Genomic DNA, 19,029 nt, shown 5'->3' on the forward strand with positions numbered 1-19,029 from the left:
AGTCGTGTGTCAAAACCGATTTGTCGCTTGACGTTCCACGTCAGCGAGTCGAAATTTTTTCTCCCGCAAAAAGTGTTTGTTTTATGAATGAAATCACGTATCATCAATATTCAATGGGTTCTTAACGCTTCCATGCTCTTAGTTTTTGTCCACAAAACGCCCATCCTTGACCGGATATTCAAGTGGCAGGCAGCACCCACGGACACCAATTAAAATGATGAAAAACGTCGCAACAAAATGTAACAGGAAGATAAACTGGTCACCATTGACCACAAACTCTTTTCATGTGTAGGCGCGAAACTTAAAGACCGGTTGGTTAACAAAAAGAGGGTGTAAGTAAGCCTACACCCTTTCACACCTATGGTCAGTTGACGGTTCTTTTTAGGGGATGATACAGATAATCTCGGCTGATCCGCCACCTTTTTCAATGGGGTAAATCGGGCCGATGGTGCTTTGGGCGAGCCGACGCTCTTTTCACTGGATCGGAGTTATTTTCAAAGGGAAGCTTGCACCTGTGGGTGGAATTAGGCCAGCGGAAAGATTCTCATGATTTATGCTCCACTAGTTTAAACGTATAAAGGGCCTCTTCAAAATGTTCAAATATCCACTGAAGAGCCCGAAGAAATGATAAATTTCAAAAAAATTAAACATTCTGACTTTAGAGGTTTGAAATTGAGGAAAATATTTTAAAATCTATGCAATTTTTTATGAAACGTTTCAAAGCCTAAAATCTTTGGAAGAAATCAAAGAACTTAAGAAATATAAGGAATAAAAAGTAACGTCCACAATATTTCAAGTAGAACATGAAAAAAAGTGAGAAATCAGTTGAACTTCTTGTCGAAGTAATTACGATTTTTAAAGAAGAAGAAAATAAGAAGAACGAACTTGGCTAAATAGAAATGTGTAATCACAAGGTTCTTCAGCCCTTGCCTAAGGATTTCTTCACTAAACTGAAAATTTGTGTCTTTAATATAAAAAAGCATACAGGTATAAAAAAGTTTTAACAGCAAAACCCAAAAGATTTAAAGAATAAACTTTTATTGCATTTTTGCTTCCGACAAGCCAAGTTCAGAAAAAGTGCTCGTTTGAATTTTTAAATTTGAAATTATTATAATTTATTCTCAAACTGCAATGTCCAGCCTTTTAACATTGAAAAGTCCTTTTTGTTAATTTGATTGTGCGTGTCGCAAATAATTCGAATCGTAGGTACCCGTCAGAGCACATATTTATCAAAATTCCTAACAAGTCTCCGGTCGTTGGTTTCGGCACTAAATGCCACAAAAGAACCCATCCACTGCTATAAAAGGACCATATTTTAAAGCAATTTGACCATATTAAAAGCAATCAATTCCAACTATATAGGAAACATCTGGCTGAAGCTATATATCACGGCACCTTAAACGACGAAAAATCTTTAACTAATTGTTCAGAACCCGACCTTTCATCCATTCATACACTTCTCCCAAGAACCATCAATGTCCTCAATGAGCTGCTGCCCTTTTTGTCATTTGTTCACGCAACCGTAAAGCATGATAATATTGGGCTGGAAGTGCTGGAACGCGTGGGTACCCAGAGGCGGCGCGCTCAAAGTACCCAATTATTCGAAATTGTAACAATAAAGTGACGGAATGAGACAAAAGGGAGGTTTTGAAACACCAAACGATTGATCGATGATATTAATTATTGATTGATAATAAATTGAAATGGTTTGATCTGCATCTTGACTAGGTAGAGCGTAGAGCTTTTGAAGGTACGCCTTTGGCTGTCTTCGTTCCCACCAACCGAGCTTTTGTAAATAGTTCAACAGGTATCTATAGGTGGGGAAAAGAAGAGGGGGTTGCGAGCTTCTTTAAGAACACGTGAATTCATCTTCAACTGACATTTGTAAGACGCAACAAGTGGTGAATCTATCGAAAATGAAAAGTGAAAGCAACAAGAAAATTGTGGTCTCCGAAAGTCGTAAGGTACGTCTCCCCAAAGCACCTACCACTACTCAGTTTATTACATTTTTTTTTTGATAAGCTTCTTTTTGATTGAACTTTTTTTAATGGTTTAATTTTATTGTAGATCAGAAAACCTCTCATGGAGAAAAAACGCCGCGCCCGCATCAACGACAGTCTAGAAACCCTCAAACAGATCCTCCTCGACTCAAAAACCTCGCTCAAAGAATCAGCAGGAAAAAGAAACGGGCAACGGACAGCAAAACTGGAAAAAGCAGATATTTTGGAAATGACAGTTCGTTACGTACAACATTTACAAAATAAGCTCAACCAAAACGAGATCAAAGAAGAAAACAAAAATTGTGATAGTTCGACACCTTTAAAAATGGGAGTTACTTTAATTCCGACGAAACTTAGCAATGGTGACATCGTTTTTGTGATGCCTTCGGCTTTAACTCCTGAAAATAGTGAGCAATTTACGATGAAAATGGGGGAGAATGTCTGGAGGCCTTGGTGATGAGGAAGATGTGTGGATGAAGACTGTTTTTAATATTTTGTCTGTGATATCAAATTGTAAATAAATACGTACGTTAAATTTATTCAGTTTTTGTTTGTGGTTTTCGATTTTACCTTTCCAAACTAAAAATTTGTTTATAAAAATGTTACTCAGATGTCTGTAATAACATTTATAAATGGACTTAAAATAATAAAAAAAATACTTTTGGACTTATAAACTCAATAACTTGAAGAGGAGAATAAAATTATCCATTGTTCTACACTTGATAATTGAAGGCTTAAAAAAATTGAATACAGCCCTGCAAAAGCTTTAACTGTGGTTATGCAACCAACTATACAGTCGTGTACTGCACTTCACGTCAAGTCAAATAAAGATGGCAAATTATCTCCATCTTCATTTAACACGCACCTTCCACATAATCCCCTCTTTTTCCACGACTTATCTTTCACTTTCTTTTATTTTTTTCTTCAATTTTCATCAGTATACGAATGATGTCAGGTGGAAGTGTATGTGCCTTCAAGAAAAAACTATTTCGCAATTGTTAGGACATTACATCAAACCGAAACTTTATAAATTAAATTATTCATTATCAAGAGAAAAGCAATCAACACCATTTTTATCATTCGCAAAAGGTAAGGTTATGTCATCAATTGAAGAGCTGAGTGGATGAACATGTTAAGTCAATTTACAACTTTGGTGTCACGTGTTATTACAGCGTTTTTTCTGTAATGAAATGGCGCAACACTCTGTACATTATACCGTTATCCACTGCAAAAAGGTTTGTTTGTTTGAGGACTTGGTGCAGTAAAATAAACGTTCAACACGTAAAAATATACTTCACAGAAAGCAAGGACAACAAAAATTAAACTTAAAATTCACTATCCGAAACATCAAACGTTTGTGATGCAGTTGTTTGTTAGAATACGGGAAAAAATAGAATAGTTTTGGATTCTGCGTGAAATTCTGCGTAAAATGAGTACCACCAACTTGAGTTTGCTCTGCAAATAAGCAAAATATCGACCGAAATATTGTTGATTTAAGATTTACGTAAATAATTTTTTTGAAAAATTTGAATTTTCGAATCCGGGATATGTAACACCGAATTCTTATCAGAAAAAGGGCGCATCTTTCTCGAACACTAAATATTCCGCTTCAAAATTTTTGCCCCCTGGAGACAATTCAAAACTTCAAATGCTTCTAATTTGGTTGTTTGTTGATATTTTAGAATTTGTGTGAATTTTTGCGTTAAATGAGCACAATTAACTTGCGTTTGGTTCACAAATAAATGAGACATGGCCGAATTAGGTTTTCAGAGGGTCTTTTGGAGTCATTTTTAAGGAGCTTTTTCAGAGGAAAAACGACATTTAATACGTTTGAGTTATACATCAATCGAAAGAACACCACGAGATCTATCAGCTGATCAAATTTCAGATCTGTAGGTCAAATAGTTTACGAGTGGCGCTCAAAAAAAACAAAAATTAAAAAAATTATATCGTTTTTTTCCCAAAAAAAATGACCATTGATTTTGGATGTCAGAAAGCTAAACAAAAAATGTGCTAGAAAAATTATGGCGAGGACCACATCTTTCATCTGTCGGAGTTCCGGAGATTCACCATCCGAAACTTCAATCGCTTCTTGCATTTACTTACAAAATGTACACAATTTAAAAGGGGCTTCCATGTATTCTTTATCTTTTTATGAGAAAGCGAAGTTTGTTTCACCTCCAATCTCTGTTCAGCTGATCGCAGCGTTCGCAACCAATAAAAAGTTGTGCAGAATTGTATGAGCTCGCAAACTTTCTAAAACCTGTTGAAGTCCTTGTCGGCTGAAGGTTATTAATTTCATTGAAGCCGGATCTAATAAGGATCTGCATTCACATTAATTACATAATTATTATTTCTACTTGTGCTCATATCAAAATGTTAATGTAACGTGTGCACGTGCCAAGCACCACGCATCTTTAGTAGGCACTTACGTTAATTTTAGACAGTGGTAAGAATTTGGGGTGCCCAAACTATGTTGTCTTTCTGTATAATTCAAAGTGAATCTGTGCCAAGTTTATGGTTTTCTTATCATTAGGAACGGAAATACCAACTCTTACCTTAGCATGACAACTTTTTTGTCTCTTAATAATTATGTACTCTGAGCATCACGTGGTTGAAGGACAGTTAGCACGTATAAACCGGAATTTATTAATACAAAAATAATTACTAGAAGTTACTCGAACTAGTGAGCTAACAATTTTTAAATTGGAATAGGTCCGACAATCATTTTGCTTGTCTTTGATTGTACCATCGCGGTCACAACTTATTGTTATTTCTAGTTTTTCTCAAGCGTAAGTTGTCCAAAACATCTCTTCCAGAAGGACGCGATTTCTTGAGTTTTGGGAGTGAATTTTTAAAAATACATAAGTAAAAATAAAGAACGGAACAAATTGGCTTGTTCATTATAAACTTTATTTGTCAATACAATGATGATACAACTTTTACGGTTATGATAAGTAAGTTATCGATAGACAAGTACCAATAAAGTTTCGTACAGTTTGAACAACTTTCGGCGGTGAGCCCCTTTTATCTGTAGTATCAGTTTTACCGCATTTTCCAGTGAATAATGCAGAAAATAATAGTAAAACTTACGAAAAGAACTGTTTATTTATTAACATATAAACTAAATACGCATTTTTTCTTAAACTAAAAGAAATTTTACAAATCCACATTTTGAAAAAATAAGAGAGAAATTAAATATCGTCAGATTTGAACTCTCTTGAGGCAGCATTAGAAATAAGAGCAAAAGTCAAATACTCAAATATCCACAAGTGTTTACCTGTTTTGTTTTCGTGGCATTATTGTCTGTAAAGTATTACAATTTTTTAATCTTTTTTGAGGTAATAAAATCGAGGTCTTTGAACGTCTCCCTATTGTTTTCAAATAGAATTATCTGTAAAGTTTAATTCCACCACTAAACCCGGTTAAGTTCAGTTTTTCATTTTTTTACCTTTTCTGTCAACAAACAGGAAACTCTTTTATCGTGTTTCTTTTTGGTTTTCCCACCATTATTATCATAGGTCGACAATGTGCAAGCCGCAAAAAAATTACGAAGCAAATATTCAACTTTTGCGGTCTTGCTAACTTGCTTTTCACTAGTGTTATCTCACAATAACATTCATGTTTACTGCGATATTTTTCTGAATCGAATTAATTTAAAACCGTCCGAACCCTGAGTGCTTCAGTGGTGAATTTGTAACTAGACTAGAAGGTACGTGTTTTTGTTCGTCGCTTAATTTAAATTCAATCATTTTCATTTACCTTGAACTTCGTGTCACACAAATCCATTGTCACCGTGAAGTTGCAAACATGTTTCTTATCACTAAAATTTGTGTAACGATTTTGATTGTGGATTATTATAATTAATAATATCTGTATTACAGTTTAATGAGAGTTATAAATAAATATTTCAAGGCTTCCAATAAAAGTGGTGTCCAATCGCGCGTGCTGCTTATTAATTAAGAGTTTGCATGATTCAATTAACCTGGTCACTTTAAGAAATTAGTAATTGATGATGGGACATAAATTTATTATAGAATTACATTTATAAAGCCCGAGGATTACACGGACTAGTTATTTTATCACGAACGTGGAAAACTGCACACACTGATAAATGTCTACCTGGAAATATCTGTTTTGTTGAAGAAATATTAAATATACGGCGTGTCAAATAAGAGGGTCACTTGCGTAAGAGAAAGTAGTTTGTGTTTTGGTGCGGTTTTTCTAGTCTCGCCAGATTGAAAGTGAGCTTGATGGTAAGTGTAACGTTAAAAAATCTACACGAGTTTTCCATACTGTGAAGTTGTTTTACATCGTGGAAGGAAAACATTGGCGATAATTCTATGAAATTATAAAACTTAAATGTATGACTAAATTAAAGTGTTTCTTTTCGAGGTAATAATACTAGATAATTTCACGACTATTACCACAATCATTGTCTTATAGTTCTTATCACATAAATAAATAACTAAAAGCGCATCGTGATGATGGAGGCAAAGTTTTGATGATTCAGGGATAAAACATTTATTATCTTGAAATCTATTTTCAATATTAACAAGTACTGATCAAAATCAATACCGCCATTGAAGTAGCGATGAATTATATTAATAGATATGTAATACAAGTTTTTGTCGCATTTCCACTCAGTTCCGATTGCTTTAAACTCCTTTGAAACCAAAAACCAACACGAATCAATTGCTTTTATTTGCACAAGCAGTGGGATAAAACAAATATTTTCTTTAGTTTTATTTGCGGACTTCAAGTTTGTACAGTTGAGGAATATTTTTAACCCACCAATAAAACGCATTTTACTGAGAAATTCCTTTATTTCAGATGTGTCCCATATCAGGACTAGTTCAGTTTTTAATTGTAGTAGTGACTCTACTATTAATATGCCATGCAGCCGTCGTTCGATCCTTGGAGGTAGTTTTCCACCCCAAGAATGTGTCTCTTCACATGCATGACACAATTCCCGTGAACTACAGTGTCATCACAGGTATTTTAATTAAGATTTTTGAAGGATAATAGTGAGATTGTTTGTTTTTAGATTCGGGGCAGAACTTCGAAGGTGTGGAGTTGTACATAGAGAATCCACATGTGGCGAAGATCGAGGGCGGCGTCCTCTTAACGAATCTGGAGGGCGCCTTTAATTTAACTGGAAGCTTTCTTGGTACACATACGTTTTTCAGTCTTCACCCTTTTAACATTCTTTTTTAGGACGGACTGTGGTCCGTGCAAAAGACGCCGCTGGTCAAATTGATGTAACAGTCATCAGAGAAAAACGAGTGATTGACACAGTATTTACCTCATCCGTCGCTACTTTGGTCAGCATCATCTACATAAATTTCGGATGTGCCTTAAATTGGGGTGAACTAATAAAGACGTTGAAGCGCCCAATTGGTCCTTTTATCGGTTTCATGGGACAGTTCTTAGTAATGCCACTGGTTGGTAATCTTCATTGATTGACTACGAGTCTGAAAGTTTACTTCCAGTTGAGTTTTGGTTTGGGAAAACTTCTCTTTCCGGACAACCCGGAAATGCAACTAGGGATGTTTTTCACGGGGGTGTCCCCAGCTGGTGGAGCCTCAAACATTTGGACGGTGGTACTCGACGGAAATATGGATCTTTCAGTCACGATGACTACCATCAGTACTTTGGCTGCATTTGGAATGATGCCATTGTGGTTGTTTACTTTGGGGAAGCTTATTTTTGACCAAGGGGACATCAAAGTGCCTTACTCCCAAATTACAACTTACGCTGTCGCACTTGTGATACCACTGGGGATAGGGTTTTTAATCTCAAGATATTTGAAAAAAGTTTCCACGTTTTTAGTGAGGATCCTCAAAGGGTTTTCGGGGCTTCTCCTCCTTTTCATTATCATATTTGCCATCGTGACCAATCTGTACTTATTTGAGTTGTTTTCTTGGGAGGTAAGTCATTCCACTTGAAGGGTAAAAATAAACAATTTTTCTAGATTGTAGTGGCGGGAATGGGCTTGCCTTACTTGGGCTACTGTCTCGGATATTTAATGGCAAAACTACTGAGACAGCCCCCACCGGACTGTCTAGCAATCGCTATAGAAACTGGTATTCAAAATACCGGAATCGCTATATTTTTGCTCAGGTTTACGCTTCCTCAACCTCAAGCGGATCTTACCACAAGTGAGTTTAACATCTCTTGTACTTTTAGCCTAACTTTGTAATTTAGTTGCTCCTGTTTCTGTGGCCATGATGACACCTTTACCTCTACTTCTCATGTTCCTCTACAAGAAGATCCAAGCCAGGTTTGTGTATAAGTTAGAAGAGTTCATTAATGTTGTTATAGGAAAAAAATTGCAGGATATACCCTAATTTCAAAAAGCTGAACGCTGCTAAAGAGGCACAAGAACTAACCACAGACAGTAATTGCAACGCGTCGGTGAGAGATGAAAGGCTCGTCCACACGATTTCCTAGAATCTCGAGAACTGTGATTTTGAAAATAGTATTTCGGTAGTTAAGGAGAATCAAGTTCGTAGTTTTGGGGTTGTGTTGGTGAAAATACTGCGTCTATGTTGTTTTATTATTACGTTTGACCCGTTTATTGGAGTTTTTTATTTATTGTTGTATTTGTTGTAATAAAACTCAAAGGAAACAATTATGTATTATCAGAAGTACGTACAAATCACACAATATGATGCCTCAGTGTGTATGATAAATAAAATCTTTCCAGTATTACTTCTACTTTTCTACTTTGTATAAAAATGTAAATAAATGCATTAATTGAAGCTCCCTTTAACTATTTGTAGAAAAACTGTACAAATATAGAATAAACCATGAAAATATAAAGACTTCATTTTATTTTCAATCAGAAAACGTTGCTGTTAAATAATAACTCGAATTTGCAAGAATAAATTGGCATAAATTAAATTTCTAGACTTTCTGGTTCTCAGAATCTGGAATTTTTAGATCTTTACGTATTTTATTGGGTCATTGGTCTCAAATTTCGAGTTAGGTATCACATTCCAAGTTCCTCGTTTTTTAAGTTCTCATGTTTACAATTTTTCAATTTTTTTATGGTAAGAGAATTTGTTTAAGCTGATAAACACCCAAAAAAGGACAAACTGTGAAGTGGCAGAAGTAATAAAATGGAAATCTGAATAACCTGAACAGAATAGACTATTAAAAAATTAAAACTTGTAACTCAATTTAATACATGAATGAGACACAAGGCTTTATTTATTTATTTTTTTGTTTTAAGATTGTGGGAAAGAGAGGATATAAAAGGAATAGGAAAAAATGATGGCAGATGTGAGAAAATATTGCAATTACGTAATTCTCATAACTTTGCTTGACCCTTTTATTGGAGTTTTTTATTGTTGTATATGTTGTAATAAGTACAATTCGTTGAGTACAAGTTAAGTACATCAATGAAAACAATAATTAATGTATTATCACAAGTAGTACGTAAAAATCACCCAATATAAACTGCGATGATTTCTCAGTATGTATAGTAATAAATAAAATCTTTCTACTATTACTTCTACTTTCCTACTTTGTATAAAAATGTAAATAAATTAATAGACAAAATATACATTAATTACAAAAGCTCCCTACCTATTTTTTGAAAAATTGCAAATGTATAAAATAAACCACGAAATTATTAAGGCTCACTTCATTTCTATTCTACCAGAAAACTGTAAAGTATGCTTCAAACAGGCAAAGCAGTTATATTTTATTAACTTTATTAACGCCGTTCTCCTTGATTTCGTTGTTGCTAATAATTGGATTAAAAGTGTATATATTCTGTAAAGGTACATGTAGCAGCTCCACAACCTTTATAAACTCTTTCTCTGTAAAAAAAAAGCGACAATAGAATTAAACCATTGTGATGTCCACGCATACAAACCATTCTCTGATGTAACTAATCCGTGCCTAATCAAGAAATCTAATGCAACAGGAATACTAGTCGTCTTAAAATCGGAATTAAACAATTTTTCTAAACATTGTGCAGCTGGAAGCAACTCAAAAGTTTCAACCTCGCCATCAGCGTTCACTGGAATAAAATCTACTGGAAGTTCTAAATCAAATACAAATTCGGTGTTGGGGAACAGTCCCCTTTCAGATTCAAAGAAAAACCTAAAGAATTCTCATGAATTTTTTGCAATTTTGGTGGGCTAACTTACGAGACGCATCCTGCACTGACCAAATTTTTCATCAATTCAGGTGGTATTGACGCCTCTTCCATTGCCTCCTTATACGCCGTTTCAAGAATTCCGTGGCCCACTGATAAGCCACCTCCCACCATATTGTCCCATTTACCTAAATTTTTAGTTATTATTAGATTGTGCAATTTTGCCACTGACCTGGCCAAGTTTGTTTAGTTGCTGATCTTTTCTGCAACCATATACATAGTCCTAATTGGGGGTGTCGTACATAACCGTTTATATCTACCCCATAGTTTCTTATACCAAAGAGACATGTAGCTGACCTGTCCATTTTAAGGAGACTCTTTGAAGTGAAGTCAGTTTTGACCTCATAACACTGAAGTTTTGAGAGACTTAGAAACTTGTTTATTAGTTGGAAATGAATTTTACCTCATCCCTCCAACCTTTTAGAGCGATGAAAACATTACCAGCGCGTAACTGTTTTAGAACTTTATCCACTTGGCCGCTACGCTCCTCGTAATCTCTAAAAGCGGGGTTTAATTCAACGCAACCGGTAGTGATGCGAAAAACCTTGAAAAATGATAATTATTTAACTGTTACAACATAAAGATTACAGTACTTCAGGGAATTTTAACAGTTGTTTCATAACATCTGGACGCACCAAACCTACTTGGAAACCTTCAACGACAAAGGGTCTACAATCCCCAGTCGAAAGACCTAAAAATTTTTCAAAATCATTCGCGACTCGTCGAGAATTTTTAAACAAGTATGGGTGTATGCCAAGATCAATATCACAAACAATACATAAATCACCAGATTTCTCCAATTTTGTGAATGTACACCGATAAAAAAGGCCACTTTCATTGATTGTCATTACTTAAACTTACCTGACAAGTAAAAGCAATTGAATTTTTGTGCTAGTTTTAGTAATCTTGACATGTTCTCTTCGGAATGTTGCACTGACATTGTGAAGCTTGACGTTATTGACAGATAATTTTATGTTGACGTTTCTAGGGACTTTTGATTTGGTTACAAAACTGTCAATTGTCAAATCGGCACAGTGACGTGTAAACATCACCGTGGTCAAAAACTTGTGTTTAAAGAATGAGTGCGTTTAAACGAGACAAAAAAGAGGAGGAGGATGGTAAGACACCGTTTCTCCTAAAAATGAAGCCTAATTGGGGTTTTGCAGGGGGCGGCAACCCTTTCCAGAACATCGAAAAAACTACGGTGTTGCAAGAGGCACGAGCCTTCAACGATACCACCGTCAACAATCGGAAATGTACCCACATACTCACCAAACTGCTCTACCTTTTGAATCAAGTAATTCTTTGTTTGGTAACAAACAGTTTTTATGACTTTTTGTAGGGGGAACAATTGGGAACTAAAGAAGCCACAGACGCGTTTTTCGCCATGACGAAACTCTTTCAATCAAAGGACGTTATTCTGCGTCGTATGGTGTATTTGGGGATCAAAGAGCTCAGTTCTGTTGCTGACGATGTCATCATTGTCACCTCCAGTCTTACTAAAGACATGACAGGGAAGGAGGATTTGTACAGAGCTGCTGCCATCCGCGCTCTTTGCAGTATTACAGATGCTACAATGTTACAAACAATTGAGCGTTACATGAAGCAGGCTATCGTTGATAGGAACTCTGCCGTTAGCTCTGCAGCTCTTGTAAGCTCTTTACATATGACTAAATTAGCGCCTGACGTGGTCAAACGATGGGTAAATGAAGCCCAAGAAGCTGTTAACAGCGACAAGTATGCATCTCCTGAGAAGAAAACAAAACCACTTACTCTCTTTTTTTTAGCATAATGGTGCAGTACCACGCCCTCGGTTTGCTCTACCACATCCGCAAAACCGACCGTTTGGCCGTGACCAAACTAGTCGCAAAATTAACCCGAATGTCGCTAAAATCCCCGTACGCCGTCTGCATGCTCATTCGAATCACCGCGAAACTTCTTGAAGAAGAGGACTCTGGTAACGACTCCCCCCTCTTTGAGTTCATTGAATCTTGTCTGCGCCACAAGTCCGAAATGGTCGTTTACGAAGCTGCACACGCCATCGTAAACTTAAAACGCACGACAAGTCGAGAACTAGCTCCCGCTATTAGCGTTCTCCAACTCTTCTGTGGCTCCCCCAAACCGACTTTACGATTCGCAGCAGTGCGAACGCTAAATCAAGTCGCGATTTCTCATCCCGCTGCTGTAACAGCTTGTAATCTTGATCTAGAGAATCTTATAACGGATTCAAATCGATCAATTGCTACTCTGGCGATTACGACGTTGTTGAAGACTGGGGCCGAGTCGTCGGTTGATCGATTGATGAAGCAGATTGCTACTTTCGTCTCTGAGATCAGCGATGAATTTAAAGTCGTCGTCGTGCAAGCGATTAGAGCTTTGGCGTTGAAGTTCCCACGCAAACATAGCGTGCTTATGAACTTCCTTTCGGCGATGCTGAGGGATGAGGGCGGCTTGGAGTACAAGGCATCGATTGCTGATACTATTATTACGATAATTGAGGATAATCCCGAGGCTAAAGAAGCGGGCTTGGCGCATTTGTGCGAGTTTATCGAGGATTGCGAACACACTTCTTTGGCTGTGAGGATTCTGCATTTGTTGGGGAAGGAAGGACCGAGGACAAAACAGCCGTCAAGGTGAGAATTTTAACTAATTCTGTACGATCATAGTATAATCCTAGCATAAGTAAAGGGTTTTTGGGCAAATTAATTTCAAAAATCACAGTAAGCCTTAATATTTTTGGCGTCGCACTGTCAAAATTAACATTTGTATTTCCCCATCTCTCGATCCGCGCAAATCACTGTGATTTCTCCTCATTAATGACTCGTGGTAACCAAAGGGAGGCTGCAAGAGCAAAAAATCAGAAAAAACGCCAAGAACTCTCCAAGAGTAAACAGCAAAATGATGGACTAACAGTAGAACAGCGCAAATTTCGAGATGCGGAAAAAATGAGAGAAAAACAGAGAATAAAACAAGAAGCCAAGCAGTTTATTAAAACTTAATGTTGTTAAATATTAAATAAAGCATCTTCTAATTTGTTATTAGGTGTATTCGCTTCATCTATAACCGCGTGATTCTGGAGAATCCAACAGTGCGTGCGGCTGCCGTCTCCGCCATGGCTCAGTTCGGTGGAACTTGTCCAGACCTCCTGGAGAACATTCAAGTCCTCTTAGCTCGATGTCAGATGGATTCCGATGATGAAGTCCGTGACCGCGCGACTTACTACAGCAGTATTTTGGGCCAACAAGACAAGAGCTTGTACAACAATTACATCTTGGAGACTCTGCAAGTTTCTATTCCTTCTCTGGAGCGCTCGCTTAAAGACTACGCCCAGAATCCCTCTGATCTTCCTTTTGATATGAAATCAGTACCGATTGCCATCATTCCGACGCGCGAAGAAACAGAATTAGAGAAACATAAGGCGGAAGGAATGATAATTTCAACCGGACCAGCGAAACCTCCTCCGGTTTCTAGGGAAGAGAACTTTGCCGAGAAGTTGAATTCAATTCAGGGAATTGCCGAGCTGGGGCCGTTGTTCAAGAGTTCCGACGTGGTGGAGTTGACAGAGTCAGAAACAGAGTACTTTGTGAGGTGCATCAAACACTGTTTTACCAATCATGTGGTACTGCAGTTCGACTGTTTGAACACTTTAAGCGATCAGTTGTTGGAGGAAGTCAGAGTACAGTTGGATCCTAGCGAAGGGTACACCATCGTTAAGCAAATTCCCTGCCCTAAATTACCCTACAACGAAACAGGGACCACTTACGTCGTCTTGAAGTTGCCTGAAAACGATCTACCTAACAGTGTAGGGACTTTTGGGGCTGTCTTGAAATTCATCGTCAAAGATTGCGATCCAAATACTGGATTACCGGACACTGATGAAGGCTACGACGACGAGTACATGTTGGAAGATCTAGAAATAACTCTAGGCGATCAAATTCAGAAAATTAATAAAGCCAACTGGTCGGCGGCTTGGGAAGAAGCTGCCGCAACTTGCGTGGAAATGGAAGACACTTATTCGTTGAGTTCCATGGGTAGTTTGGAGGAAGCAGTCAAAAGTATCATTCAATTTTTGGGGCTTCAACCTGCGGAACGCACAGATAAAGTCCCAGAAGGAAAAACCACACACACGTTGTTATTAGCGGGTAAGTTACCACCCTTCAGTACGTAACAAAAACCTAATTAAATTAATTTCAGGTATGTTTAGAGGAGGTATTGATATATTAGTGCGCGCAAAGTTAGCTTTAGCTGATGGAGTTACAATGCAGCTAACCGTGCGATCAACTGACGGTGACGTTGCCGAACTTATCACTTCAACTGTAGGCTAAAAAGTTTGTTATAAAAAATGTATAATTTTATTATTATGAATTAAATAGATGTACAATATTTAAGAATGCTTTCATTTTACGCAGTGAATTGACCGTCTTGTTGTTTCGCGATTTCTTCTTTGAACTGTGATATCGTTTCCCTCGCGAGTTTCAGTCTGTTTTTCAGAACTGTGATTTCTTTTTTTACCTTTTGTTTAGCGTCAGTTATGCTTTTAAGCGTTTTTTCTTTCTTTTCTTCAACTGAAAATAACATCAAAGTTTGTAGGAAGAATTAGGAAAAAATCTTACAATTTGTGTTGTGCTCCCAGCGCCCTAAAGTCAGTTGTTTGGTGTTTGTTAAAAGATGATGCATTAATTGAGTGGGGTCTTGAAACACAATCTCGTCGTAACTCTCAGAGAGTAAACCTTTCCCTTGTTCCATTCCTATATCCACTGTGCCCCCAGATGGGAACAACTTTAATATATGGTACACTGTTACCTAGAAATTGGAATTATAAAAAGGAATATACACAAATTAATGTTAAGTTACAGGACGCTCGTTTGGATCATGGAAATGTATTTTGATAACAATTTCAAACTCTCCCCATCCAGTTTCACTGATTTCATAAGGGGGTTTGACCACAATCCTGTTCTGATTAGCATAACTCTCATGCAGTTTGAAATGAACTTTTTTAACGTAACCAGAGATGTCTTCATTGCTGTAGGGCTTCACATAAACTGTCCATTGATGAGTATGGCCATCTTCTTCGCGTTTTTTGCCAAAATAACGGGCGATATTGCCATAAACTATAGGTTTAACTATACAAACACCCTGAAACAAATTCAGTTTCTACATTGTTAATACGAAGTTAAGATACGTACTTTTAACCTTCCACCCGAGTCAGGTCCAAAATCTGTGGGCAAACTCATTTTATTATTATTTTTGTTTTGCGGTTTTTAAGGTTAGGAGCTCGCAGCGTGTTTGACATCCAGTGCTCACAACCCGACAAAAAAACAACTAATTTACATATCAAGAAAAAGACACTTTTTTACGTTAAAACTCATACAGATTCAACAAACGTGACCCCTAAGACTTTATTGATGTTCTCAACACGATTTTCAAGCAAAATTTCTGATTGCCAAACTAGGCCATGTAGTGAATTATTTTTTTCCGGTTGGCACCTCCGCGCGACTGTGGGTTGAGGTTATGTTCGTGAACCGCCAAGGTGGGAACGGGTTTCGGGTTTGTGGCCAGTGTGGGGCATATCTTTTGGTTTAAAATGCTTAATTTGGTTCCTATTTTATCTACCATCTTGCCAATAATAGCAACAACTCTACTTTTTGCTGTAATCATCGTCAATCTCTACTTAAAAATTAGGTAAGTCAGCTATGAAAACCGGTAAAAAGCCATGACCTGTTAAATTTCCAGACGTAAATTTCCGGTAAACGTGAATTGCTGGTTCTGTAATTGTTGGACGAAGGTAGCTTACGATGACCGCAACAGTTTCGATTGTCCGATTTGCTCGCAATATAATGGATTTACAGAAGTATGTTTTTTAAGTGAGAATTAATTATTTCAACAGTTTTTTTACAGGACGGGGATTATAATAAGATAATCCCAGAACAACACGATGAGTTGATGAATAAATCCACGCAAAGTAATAACAAAAAATCGAGTATTTCCAATGGGTTGTGTGTTTTATGTAATAATAACCTTCAATTGAAGATATTCCAACTCGCGAATTTTGTGCCTCTGGTTGAAGAAAACTACGATATAGAAATAGAACATTTCCAGTTTGTTGTGTTGCACCATCACTCTATTGTATTAATTTTATTTTTTTAGGAAGCAGCTAGATAAGGCTTATAAGTTATGTAAGAAATGTGACAAGGTCTTAAAAAAGACGATAGATAAGCAAAACGCGTGGATTTTTGGAAATCACGTAAAAAGTATATGTAGCAAGGGTATTTCTAAAGTTGCCAGTCAAATAAGAAAGAAAACTGAATCCTCAATTCTGACAAAAATTGACGGATTTTTATCAGTGCTTCTGGTACTTTCGCTGATTTTTATAACTGCCTCCAGTTTTAAGGTTTTAAGAAAGAACATCTCTACTTATGTTCCAAAAGCGTATTCATCTTTATACACGCAATTTGTTGATCTTCTGAGCACTTCAAGAATTGTTGAGTTTAATTTACTTGCACCTTATTACTCTAAAAGCATCAAAGTTGAACCATACACAACAGTTTGTGCTTTGGGATTAACATCCCAAACTGTGAAACTGTTTTGGGGTCAAATTACCTCAACCACTAAAGTGAACCAGTTGCTTTGTTGGGTAATTCTTTTATTAATCTCATGGGTGCATTTGAATAAAAACTTCTCAACTTACATTCTTTTTATCGAGGTTTGTTATCGCGGTTGTTTTCTCAGAATTTTAATTTATAATTGCAGGCGTTTTGTTGTGTTTATTTGCTAATCACCGCATTTAACAAAGACGAGAAACAAGTTGCACTCACCACAGGAAAATCCATGCGTAAATTGGTGCGAAACTTAGAAAAGACATGTAGCGACTTCAGCGATGTTAGCGATTTTGAAAATATTTCAAGTTCTTCAAAGAATTGTGGGTCATCCTCAAGAGACTCCAGTTGCTGCGTCAAGTCAACATACTCCACCCTGGACGTGCCTCTACAACACAATCACACATTCAACACTGCCGGTAACGTACTTAACTCAAGTTTTGTATCTGCCAAAAGCACCCTCTGCGATGTGGACCTAAATAAAAGTTTAAATAATTTGCGCTTAGGGGGATTAGATTTTAAATCTCCAAATCGTGCGTCGTCAATTGCGTCGCTTGCGATAAAACGCCCAAAACCGGTACTTTCGCCACCGAAATTTCACAACGTGAATTCGTGGGTTGCTGGTGGTTTCTGGAAGGACACGGACGGCATTGGAATGCCGTTGGGACAAAGAACTAATTTGAGTCGCTCCTCCAGTGAGAGTTCCGGATTTGGTTCTCAAAACAACGAAAACTTACAATTTGTTCCTCCAAAGAGTGGGTTCGGGGATTTTGATAAGTTGTCTTTACACTCGGAGTTCTCGCGATTGAGCCCGACACCAACATTTCCATTTCCACCACCTGAGTTCAGAAGAACTGTTTATCCGAATTTGCAGCCGAATAACATGTTATTAATCCAACGGGTGGGAAGCCCAGGACTTATCAGATTTAACGAATCATATCAGAGACAAGGCCAGAATTGGTCAGATAAGATAAACTCGCAGGCGACGCAAAGTTTTAGAGATTTGAATTTACGTTCAAACTACTAACTTGTTTATGATAAGACTTTTTAACTTTGTGATTTTTATTTAGTCAAATAAGCTGCCATTTTTTTATGCAGTTTTTACATGTATTTAAGTTTAAGTTCAAGTGAAAAAATCAAAAATGACGCGATTTTTTTGTAATCCGATTTAATATTAATCACTGCCAAGAGCAACGGAAGTCTACCTCGTTAACTTTTTGATTTTTTTCTTTATTGTGTTACGAATAAGTTTTAAATTTATCGCCCAAAAAAATGGTTTGGCGAGAGATTTGAAAGTCTCGAATTGTTGTGTAGGTTAAGTTCACATGAGATTAGTGTTTACTTGAAATAAATAAATTTTTGGACACAGCAGTTTTACTAGTCCCAGAGTCGTGTTTGATTACATCTTGGAGGAATAACCAAGTTTACATCGGGCGCAATAAACATTGGCATATTCCTCAATTTCATAGAAGGAGTATGCAAATTAGATCTTGGTAATTTCGATGAATTTGCCCTATAATTCAGTTAGTACCATCCAAATAAAAAAACTCATACCGAGGTATTGCGAATCTTTTGAATTTATAATCATTTGAACTGGGAGCTTCAAAGTGGTCTCTGTACTGAGTTAAAAAATTCCGGCGGGGGTCTACAACTCCACAACCCCACTTGTACTTTTTATAATCGGTCAAACCATAATTTGTTAAATTCCCCTGAAACAATAGTTACGAAACTTTTCTGAAATGGATAACTTACATAACTCAAAGAGTAGTCGTACCCTGTTTTCGGTACCCAATATTTATACATCTTGGGAAAATGATTAAACGCCAGGTCATGAGTACTTGAAAAATTTTGAAAATATGGAACTTGATCTGAGCTTACCGCGAGTGGTATAAAGTTGGAACTCTAAAAAGTAAAATGAGGATGCAAATCATCGTTTTACCGCGGTACTTCTGATGCGATTATTCGATCCCAGAGGATTGCAGGATTAAGTTTCGTGCTAAATTTTGGCCCATAATCTTCTCTAGTGACAGATGTATATAATGTTTTGTGTTGGATGGGAGGTTGCTCGTTTTGGCGTCTACTCAGCCAATGCCCTGTACATACTTTACTGGAATAGTGGAAATCTTTGTCGAATGTAAGACGCGGTGTAGAGGAGGCACGCATTTCTAATTTCGAAAGACAACGCGGGGTTTGAACGACTGACCCTAATTGTCAGTTTTGACTTTAAATTGTGTCATATTTTTTAACTTTATTAACTTGAGGG

General features: G+C 37.0%; 7 protein-coding genes and 1 pseudogene across 7 annotated transcripts; 5 read left to right on the forward strand and 3 right to left on the reverse strand.

Moving 5' to 3' along the window:
* The first annotated feature begins 1,847 nt into the window (after positions 1–1,847).
* On the forward strand, positions 1,848–2,796 carry LOC148168551 (uncharacterized). Its single transcript, XM_088046424.1, has 2 exons — positions 1,848–1,964; positions 2,068–2,796. The coding sequence occupies exons 1-2, from the start codon at positions 1,917–1,919 to the stop codon at positions 2,455–2,457; spliced, it is 438 nt and encodes a 145-aa protein (XP_087902550.1). The 5' UTR covers positions 1,848–1,916; the 3' UTR covers positions 2,458–2,796.
* A 3,301-nt stretch (positions 2,797–6,097) lies between these two features.
* LOC148168552 (ileal sodium/bile acid cotransporter-like) lies at positions 6,098–8,825 on the forward strand. Its single transcript, XM_088046420.1, has 8 exons — positions 6,098–6,256; positions 6,834–6,996; positions 7,048–7,170; positions 7,218–7,444; positions 7,493–7,930; positions 7,975–8,161; positions 8,208–8,283; positions 8,339–8,825. Exons 1-8 carry the CDS (start codon positions 6,254–6,256, stop codon positions 8,451–8,453), a joined length of 1,332 nt encoding a protein of 443 aa, XP_087902546.1. The 5' UTR covers positions 6,098–6,253; the 3' UTR covers positions 8,454–8,825.
* A 487-nt stretch (positions 8,826–9,312) lies between these two features.
* Positions 9,313–11,154, reverse strand: LOC148168553 (uncharacterized). Its single transcript, XM_088046421.1, has 7 exons — positions 11,032–11,154; positions 10,764–10,861; positions 10,574–10,714; positions 10,343–10,520; positions 10,163–10,298; positions 9,886–10,115; positions 9,313–9,829 (listed from the first exon to the last, which is right to left on the reverse strand). Exons 1-7 carry the CDS (start codon positions 11,108–11,110, stop codon positions 9,705–9,707), a joined length of 987 nt encoding a protein of 328 aa, XP_087902547.1. The 5' UTR covers positions 11,111–11,154; the 3' UTR covers positions 9,313–9,704.
* gammaCOP (coat protein (coatomer) gamma) lies at positions 11,142–14,561 on the forward strand. The gene is made up of 6 exons (XM_088046418.1): positions 11,142–11,288; positions 11,337–11,467; positions 11,513–11,907; positions 11,958–12,803; positions 13,213–14,312; positions 14,365–14,561. Exons 1-6 carry the CDS (start codon positions 11,249–11,251, stop codon positions 14,493–14,495), a joined length of 2,643 nt encoding a protein of 880 aa, XP_087902544.1. The 5' UTR covers positions 11,142–11,248; the 3' UTR covers positions 14,496–14,561.
* LOC148168555 (putative SERF-like protein pseudogene) lies at positions 12,811–13,199 on the forward strand (annotated as a pseudogene).
* Gas41 (YEATS domain-containing protein 4 Gas41) lies at positions 14,500–15,533 on the reverse strand. Its single transcript, XM_088046422.1, has 4 exons — positions 15,357–15,533; positions 15,025–15,306; positions 14,784–14,973; positions 14,500–14,735 (listed from the first exon to the last, which is right to left on the reverse strand). The coding sequence occupies exons 1-4, from the start codon at positions 15,402–15,404 to the stop codon at positions 14,572–14,574; spliced, it is 684 nt and encodes a 227-aa protein (XP_087902548.1). The 5' UTR covers positions 15,405–15,533; the 3' UTR covers positions 14,500–14,571.
* Positions 15,534–15,639: 106 nt separating this feature from the next.
* Positions 15,640–18,130, forward strand: LOC148168557 (uncharacterized). Its single transcript, XM_088046419.1, has 5 exons — positions 15,640–15,852; positions 15,904–16,021; positions 16,069–16,268; positions 16,318–16,873; positions 16,921–18,130. Exons 1-5 carry the CDS (start codon positions 15,755–15,757, stop codon positions 17,791–17,793), a joined length of 1,845 nt encoding a protein of 614 aa, XP_087902545.1. The 5' UTR covers positions 15,640–15,754; the 3' UTR covers positions 17,794–18,130.
* Positions 18,131–18,133: 3 nt separating this feature from the next.
* LOC148168558 (uncharacterized) lies at positions 18,134–18,929 on the reverse strand. The gene is made up of 4 exons (XM_088046213.1): positions 18,714–18,929; positions 18,519–18,668; positions 18,321–18,475; positions 18,134–18,279 (listed from the first exon to the last, which is right to left on the reverse strand). The coding sequence occupies exons 1-4, from the start codon at positions 18,927–18,929 to the stop codon at positions 18,144–18,146; spliced, it is 657 nt and encodes a 218-aa protein (XP_087902339.1). The 3' UTR covers positions 18,134–18,143.
* Positions 18,930–19,029: the final 100 nt, after the last annotated feature.

The sequence above is a fragment of the Gnatocerus cornutus genome, chromosome 9, assembly GCF_029298725.1.
Source record: "Gnatocerus cornutus isolate USDA-ARS CGAHR chromosome 9, icGnaCorn1.1, whole genome shotgun sequence".
In the NCBI taxonomy this organism is placed as follows: Eukaryota; Metazoa; Arthropoda; class Insecta; order Coleoptera; family Tenebrionidae; genus Gnatocerus; species Gnatocerus cornutus.

Bases quoted from the DNA above. Each gene is read 5' to 3' on its own strand.
- LOC148168552 (XM_088046420.1), top strand. The intron at 6,997-7,047 runs GTATTTTAATTA...GTTTGTTTTTAG, and splicing joins GAACTACAGTGTCATCACAG to ATTCGGGGCAGAACTTCGAA. The intron at 7,931-7,974 runs GTAAGTCATTCC...CAATTTTTCTAG, and splicing joins TTGAGTTGTTTTCTTGGGAG to ATTGTAGTGGCGGGAATGGG.
- LOC148168558 (XM_088046213.1), bottom strand. From the start codon at position 18,929: ATGCGTGCCTCCTCTACACCGCGTCTTACATTCGACAAAGATTTCCAC. The intron at 18,476-18,518 runs GTAAGTTATCCA...CTATTGTTTCAG, and splicing joins ACGACTACTCTTTGAGTTAT to GGGAATTTAACAAATTATGG. The intron at 18,280-18,320 runs GTATGAGTTTTT...ACTGAATTATAG, and splicing joins AAAAGATTCGCAATACCTCG to GGCAAATTCATCGAAATTAC.
- LOC148168557 (XM_088046419.1), top strand. From the start codon at position 15,755: ATGCTTAATTTGGTTCCTATTTTATCTACCATCTTGCCAATAATAGCA. The intron at 15,853-15,903 runs GTAAGTCAGCTA...TTAAATTTCCAG, and splicing joins AATCTCTACTTAAAAATTAG to ACGTAAATTTCCGGTAAACG. The intron at 16,022-16,068 runs GTATGTTTTTTA...GTTTTTTTACAG, and splicing joins AATATAATGGATTTACAGAA to GACGGGGATTATAATAAGAT.
- LOC148168551 (XM_088046424.1), top strand. From the start codon at position 1,917: ATGAAAAGTGAAAGCAACAAGAAAATTGTGGTCTCCGAAAGTCGTAAG. The intron at 1,965-2,067 runs GTACGTCTCCCC...ATTTTATTGTAG, and splicing joins TGGTCTCCGAAAGTCGTAAG to ATCAGAAAACCTCTCATGGA.
- gammaCOP (XM_088046418.1), top strand. From the start codon at position 11,249: ATGAGTGCGTTTAAACGAGACAAAAAAGAGGAGGAGGATG. The intron at 11,289-11,336 runs GTAAGACACCGT...GGGGTTTTGCAG, and splicing joins CAAAAAAGAGGAGGAGGATG to GGGGCGGCAACCCTTTCCAG. The intron at 11,908-11,957 runs GTATGCATCTCC...TCTTTTTTTTAG, and splicing joins GAAGCTGTTAACAGCGACAA to CATAATGGTGCAGTACCACG.
- LOC148168553 (XM_088046421.1), bottom strand. From the start codon at position 11,110: ATGTCAGTGCAACATTCCGAAGAGAACATGTCAAGATTACTAAAACTA. The intron at 10,862-11,031 runs GTAAGTTTAAGT...AAAAATTTTTAG, and splicing joins CAATTGCTTTTACTTGTCAG to GTCTTTCGACTGGGGATTGT. The intron at 10,116-10,162 runs GTAAGTTAGCCC...AGAATTCTTTAG, and splicing joins GTCAGTGCAGGATGCGTCTC to GTTTTTCTTTGAATCTGAAA.
- Gas41 (XM_088046422.1), bottom strand. From the start codon at position 15,404: ATGAGTTTGCCCACAGATTTTGGACCTGACTCGGGTGGAAGGTTAAAA. The intron at 14,974-15,024 runs GTAACTTAACAT...TCCAATTTCTAG, and splicing joins ATGATCCAAACGAGCGTCCT to GTAACAGTGTACCATATATT. The intron at 14,736-14,783 runs GTAAGATTTTTT...TGTTATTTTCAG, and splicing joins CTGGGAGCACAACACAAATT to TTGAAGAAAAGAAAGAAAAA.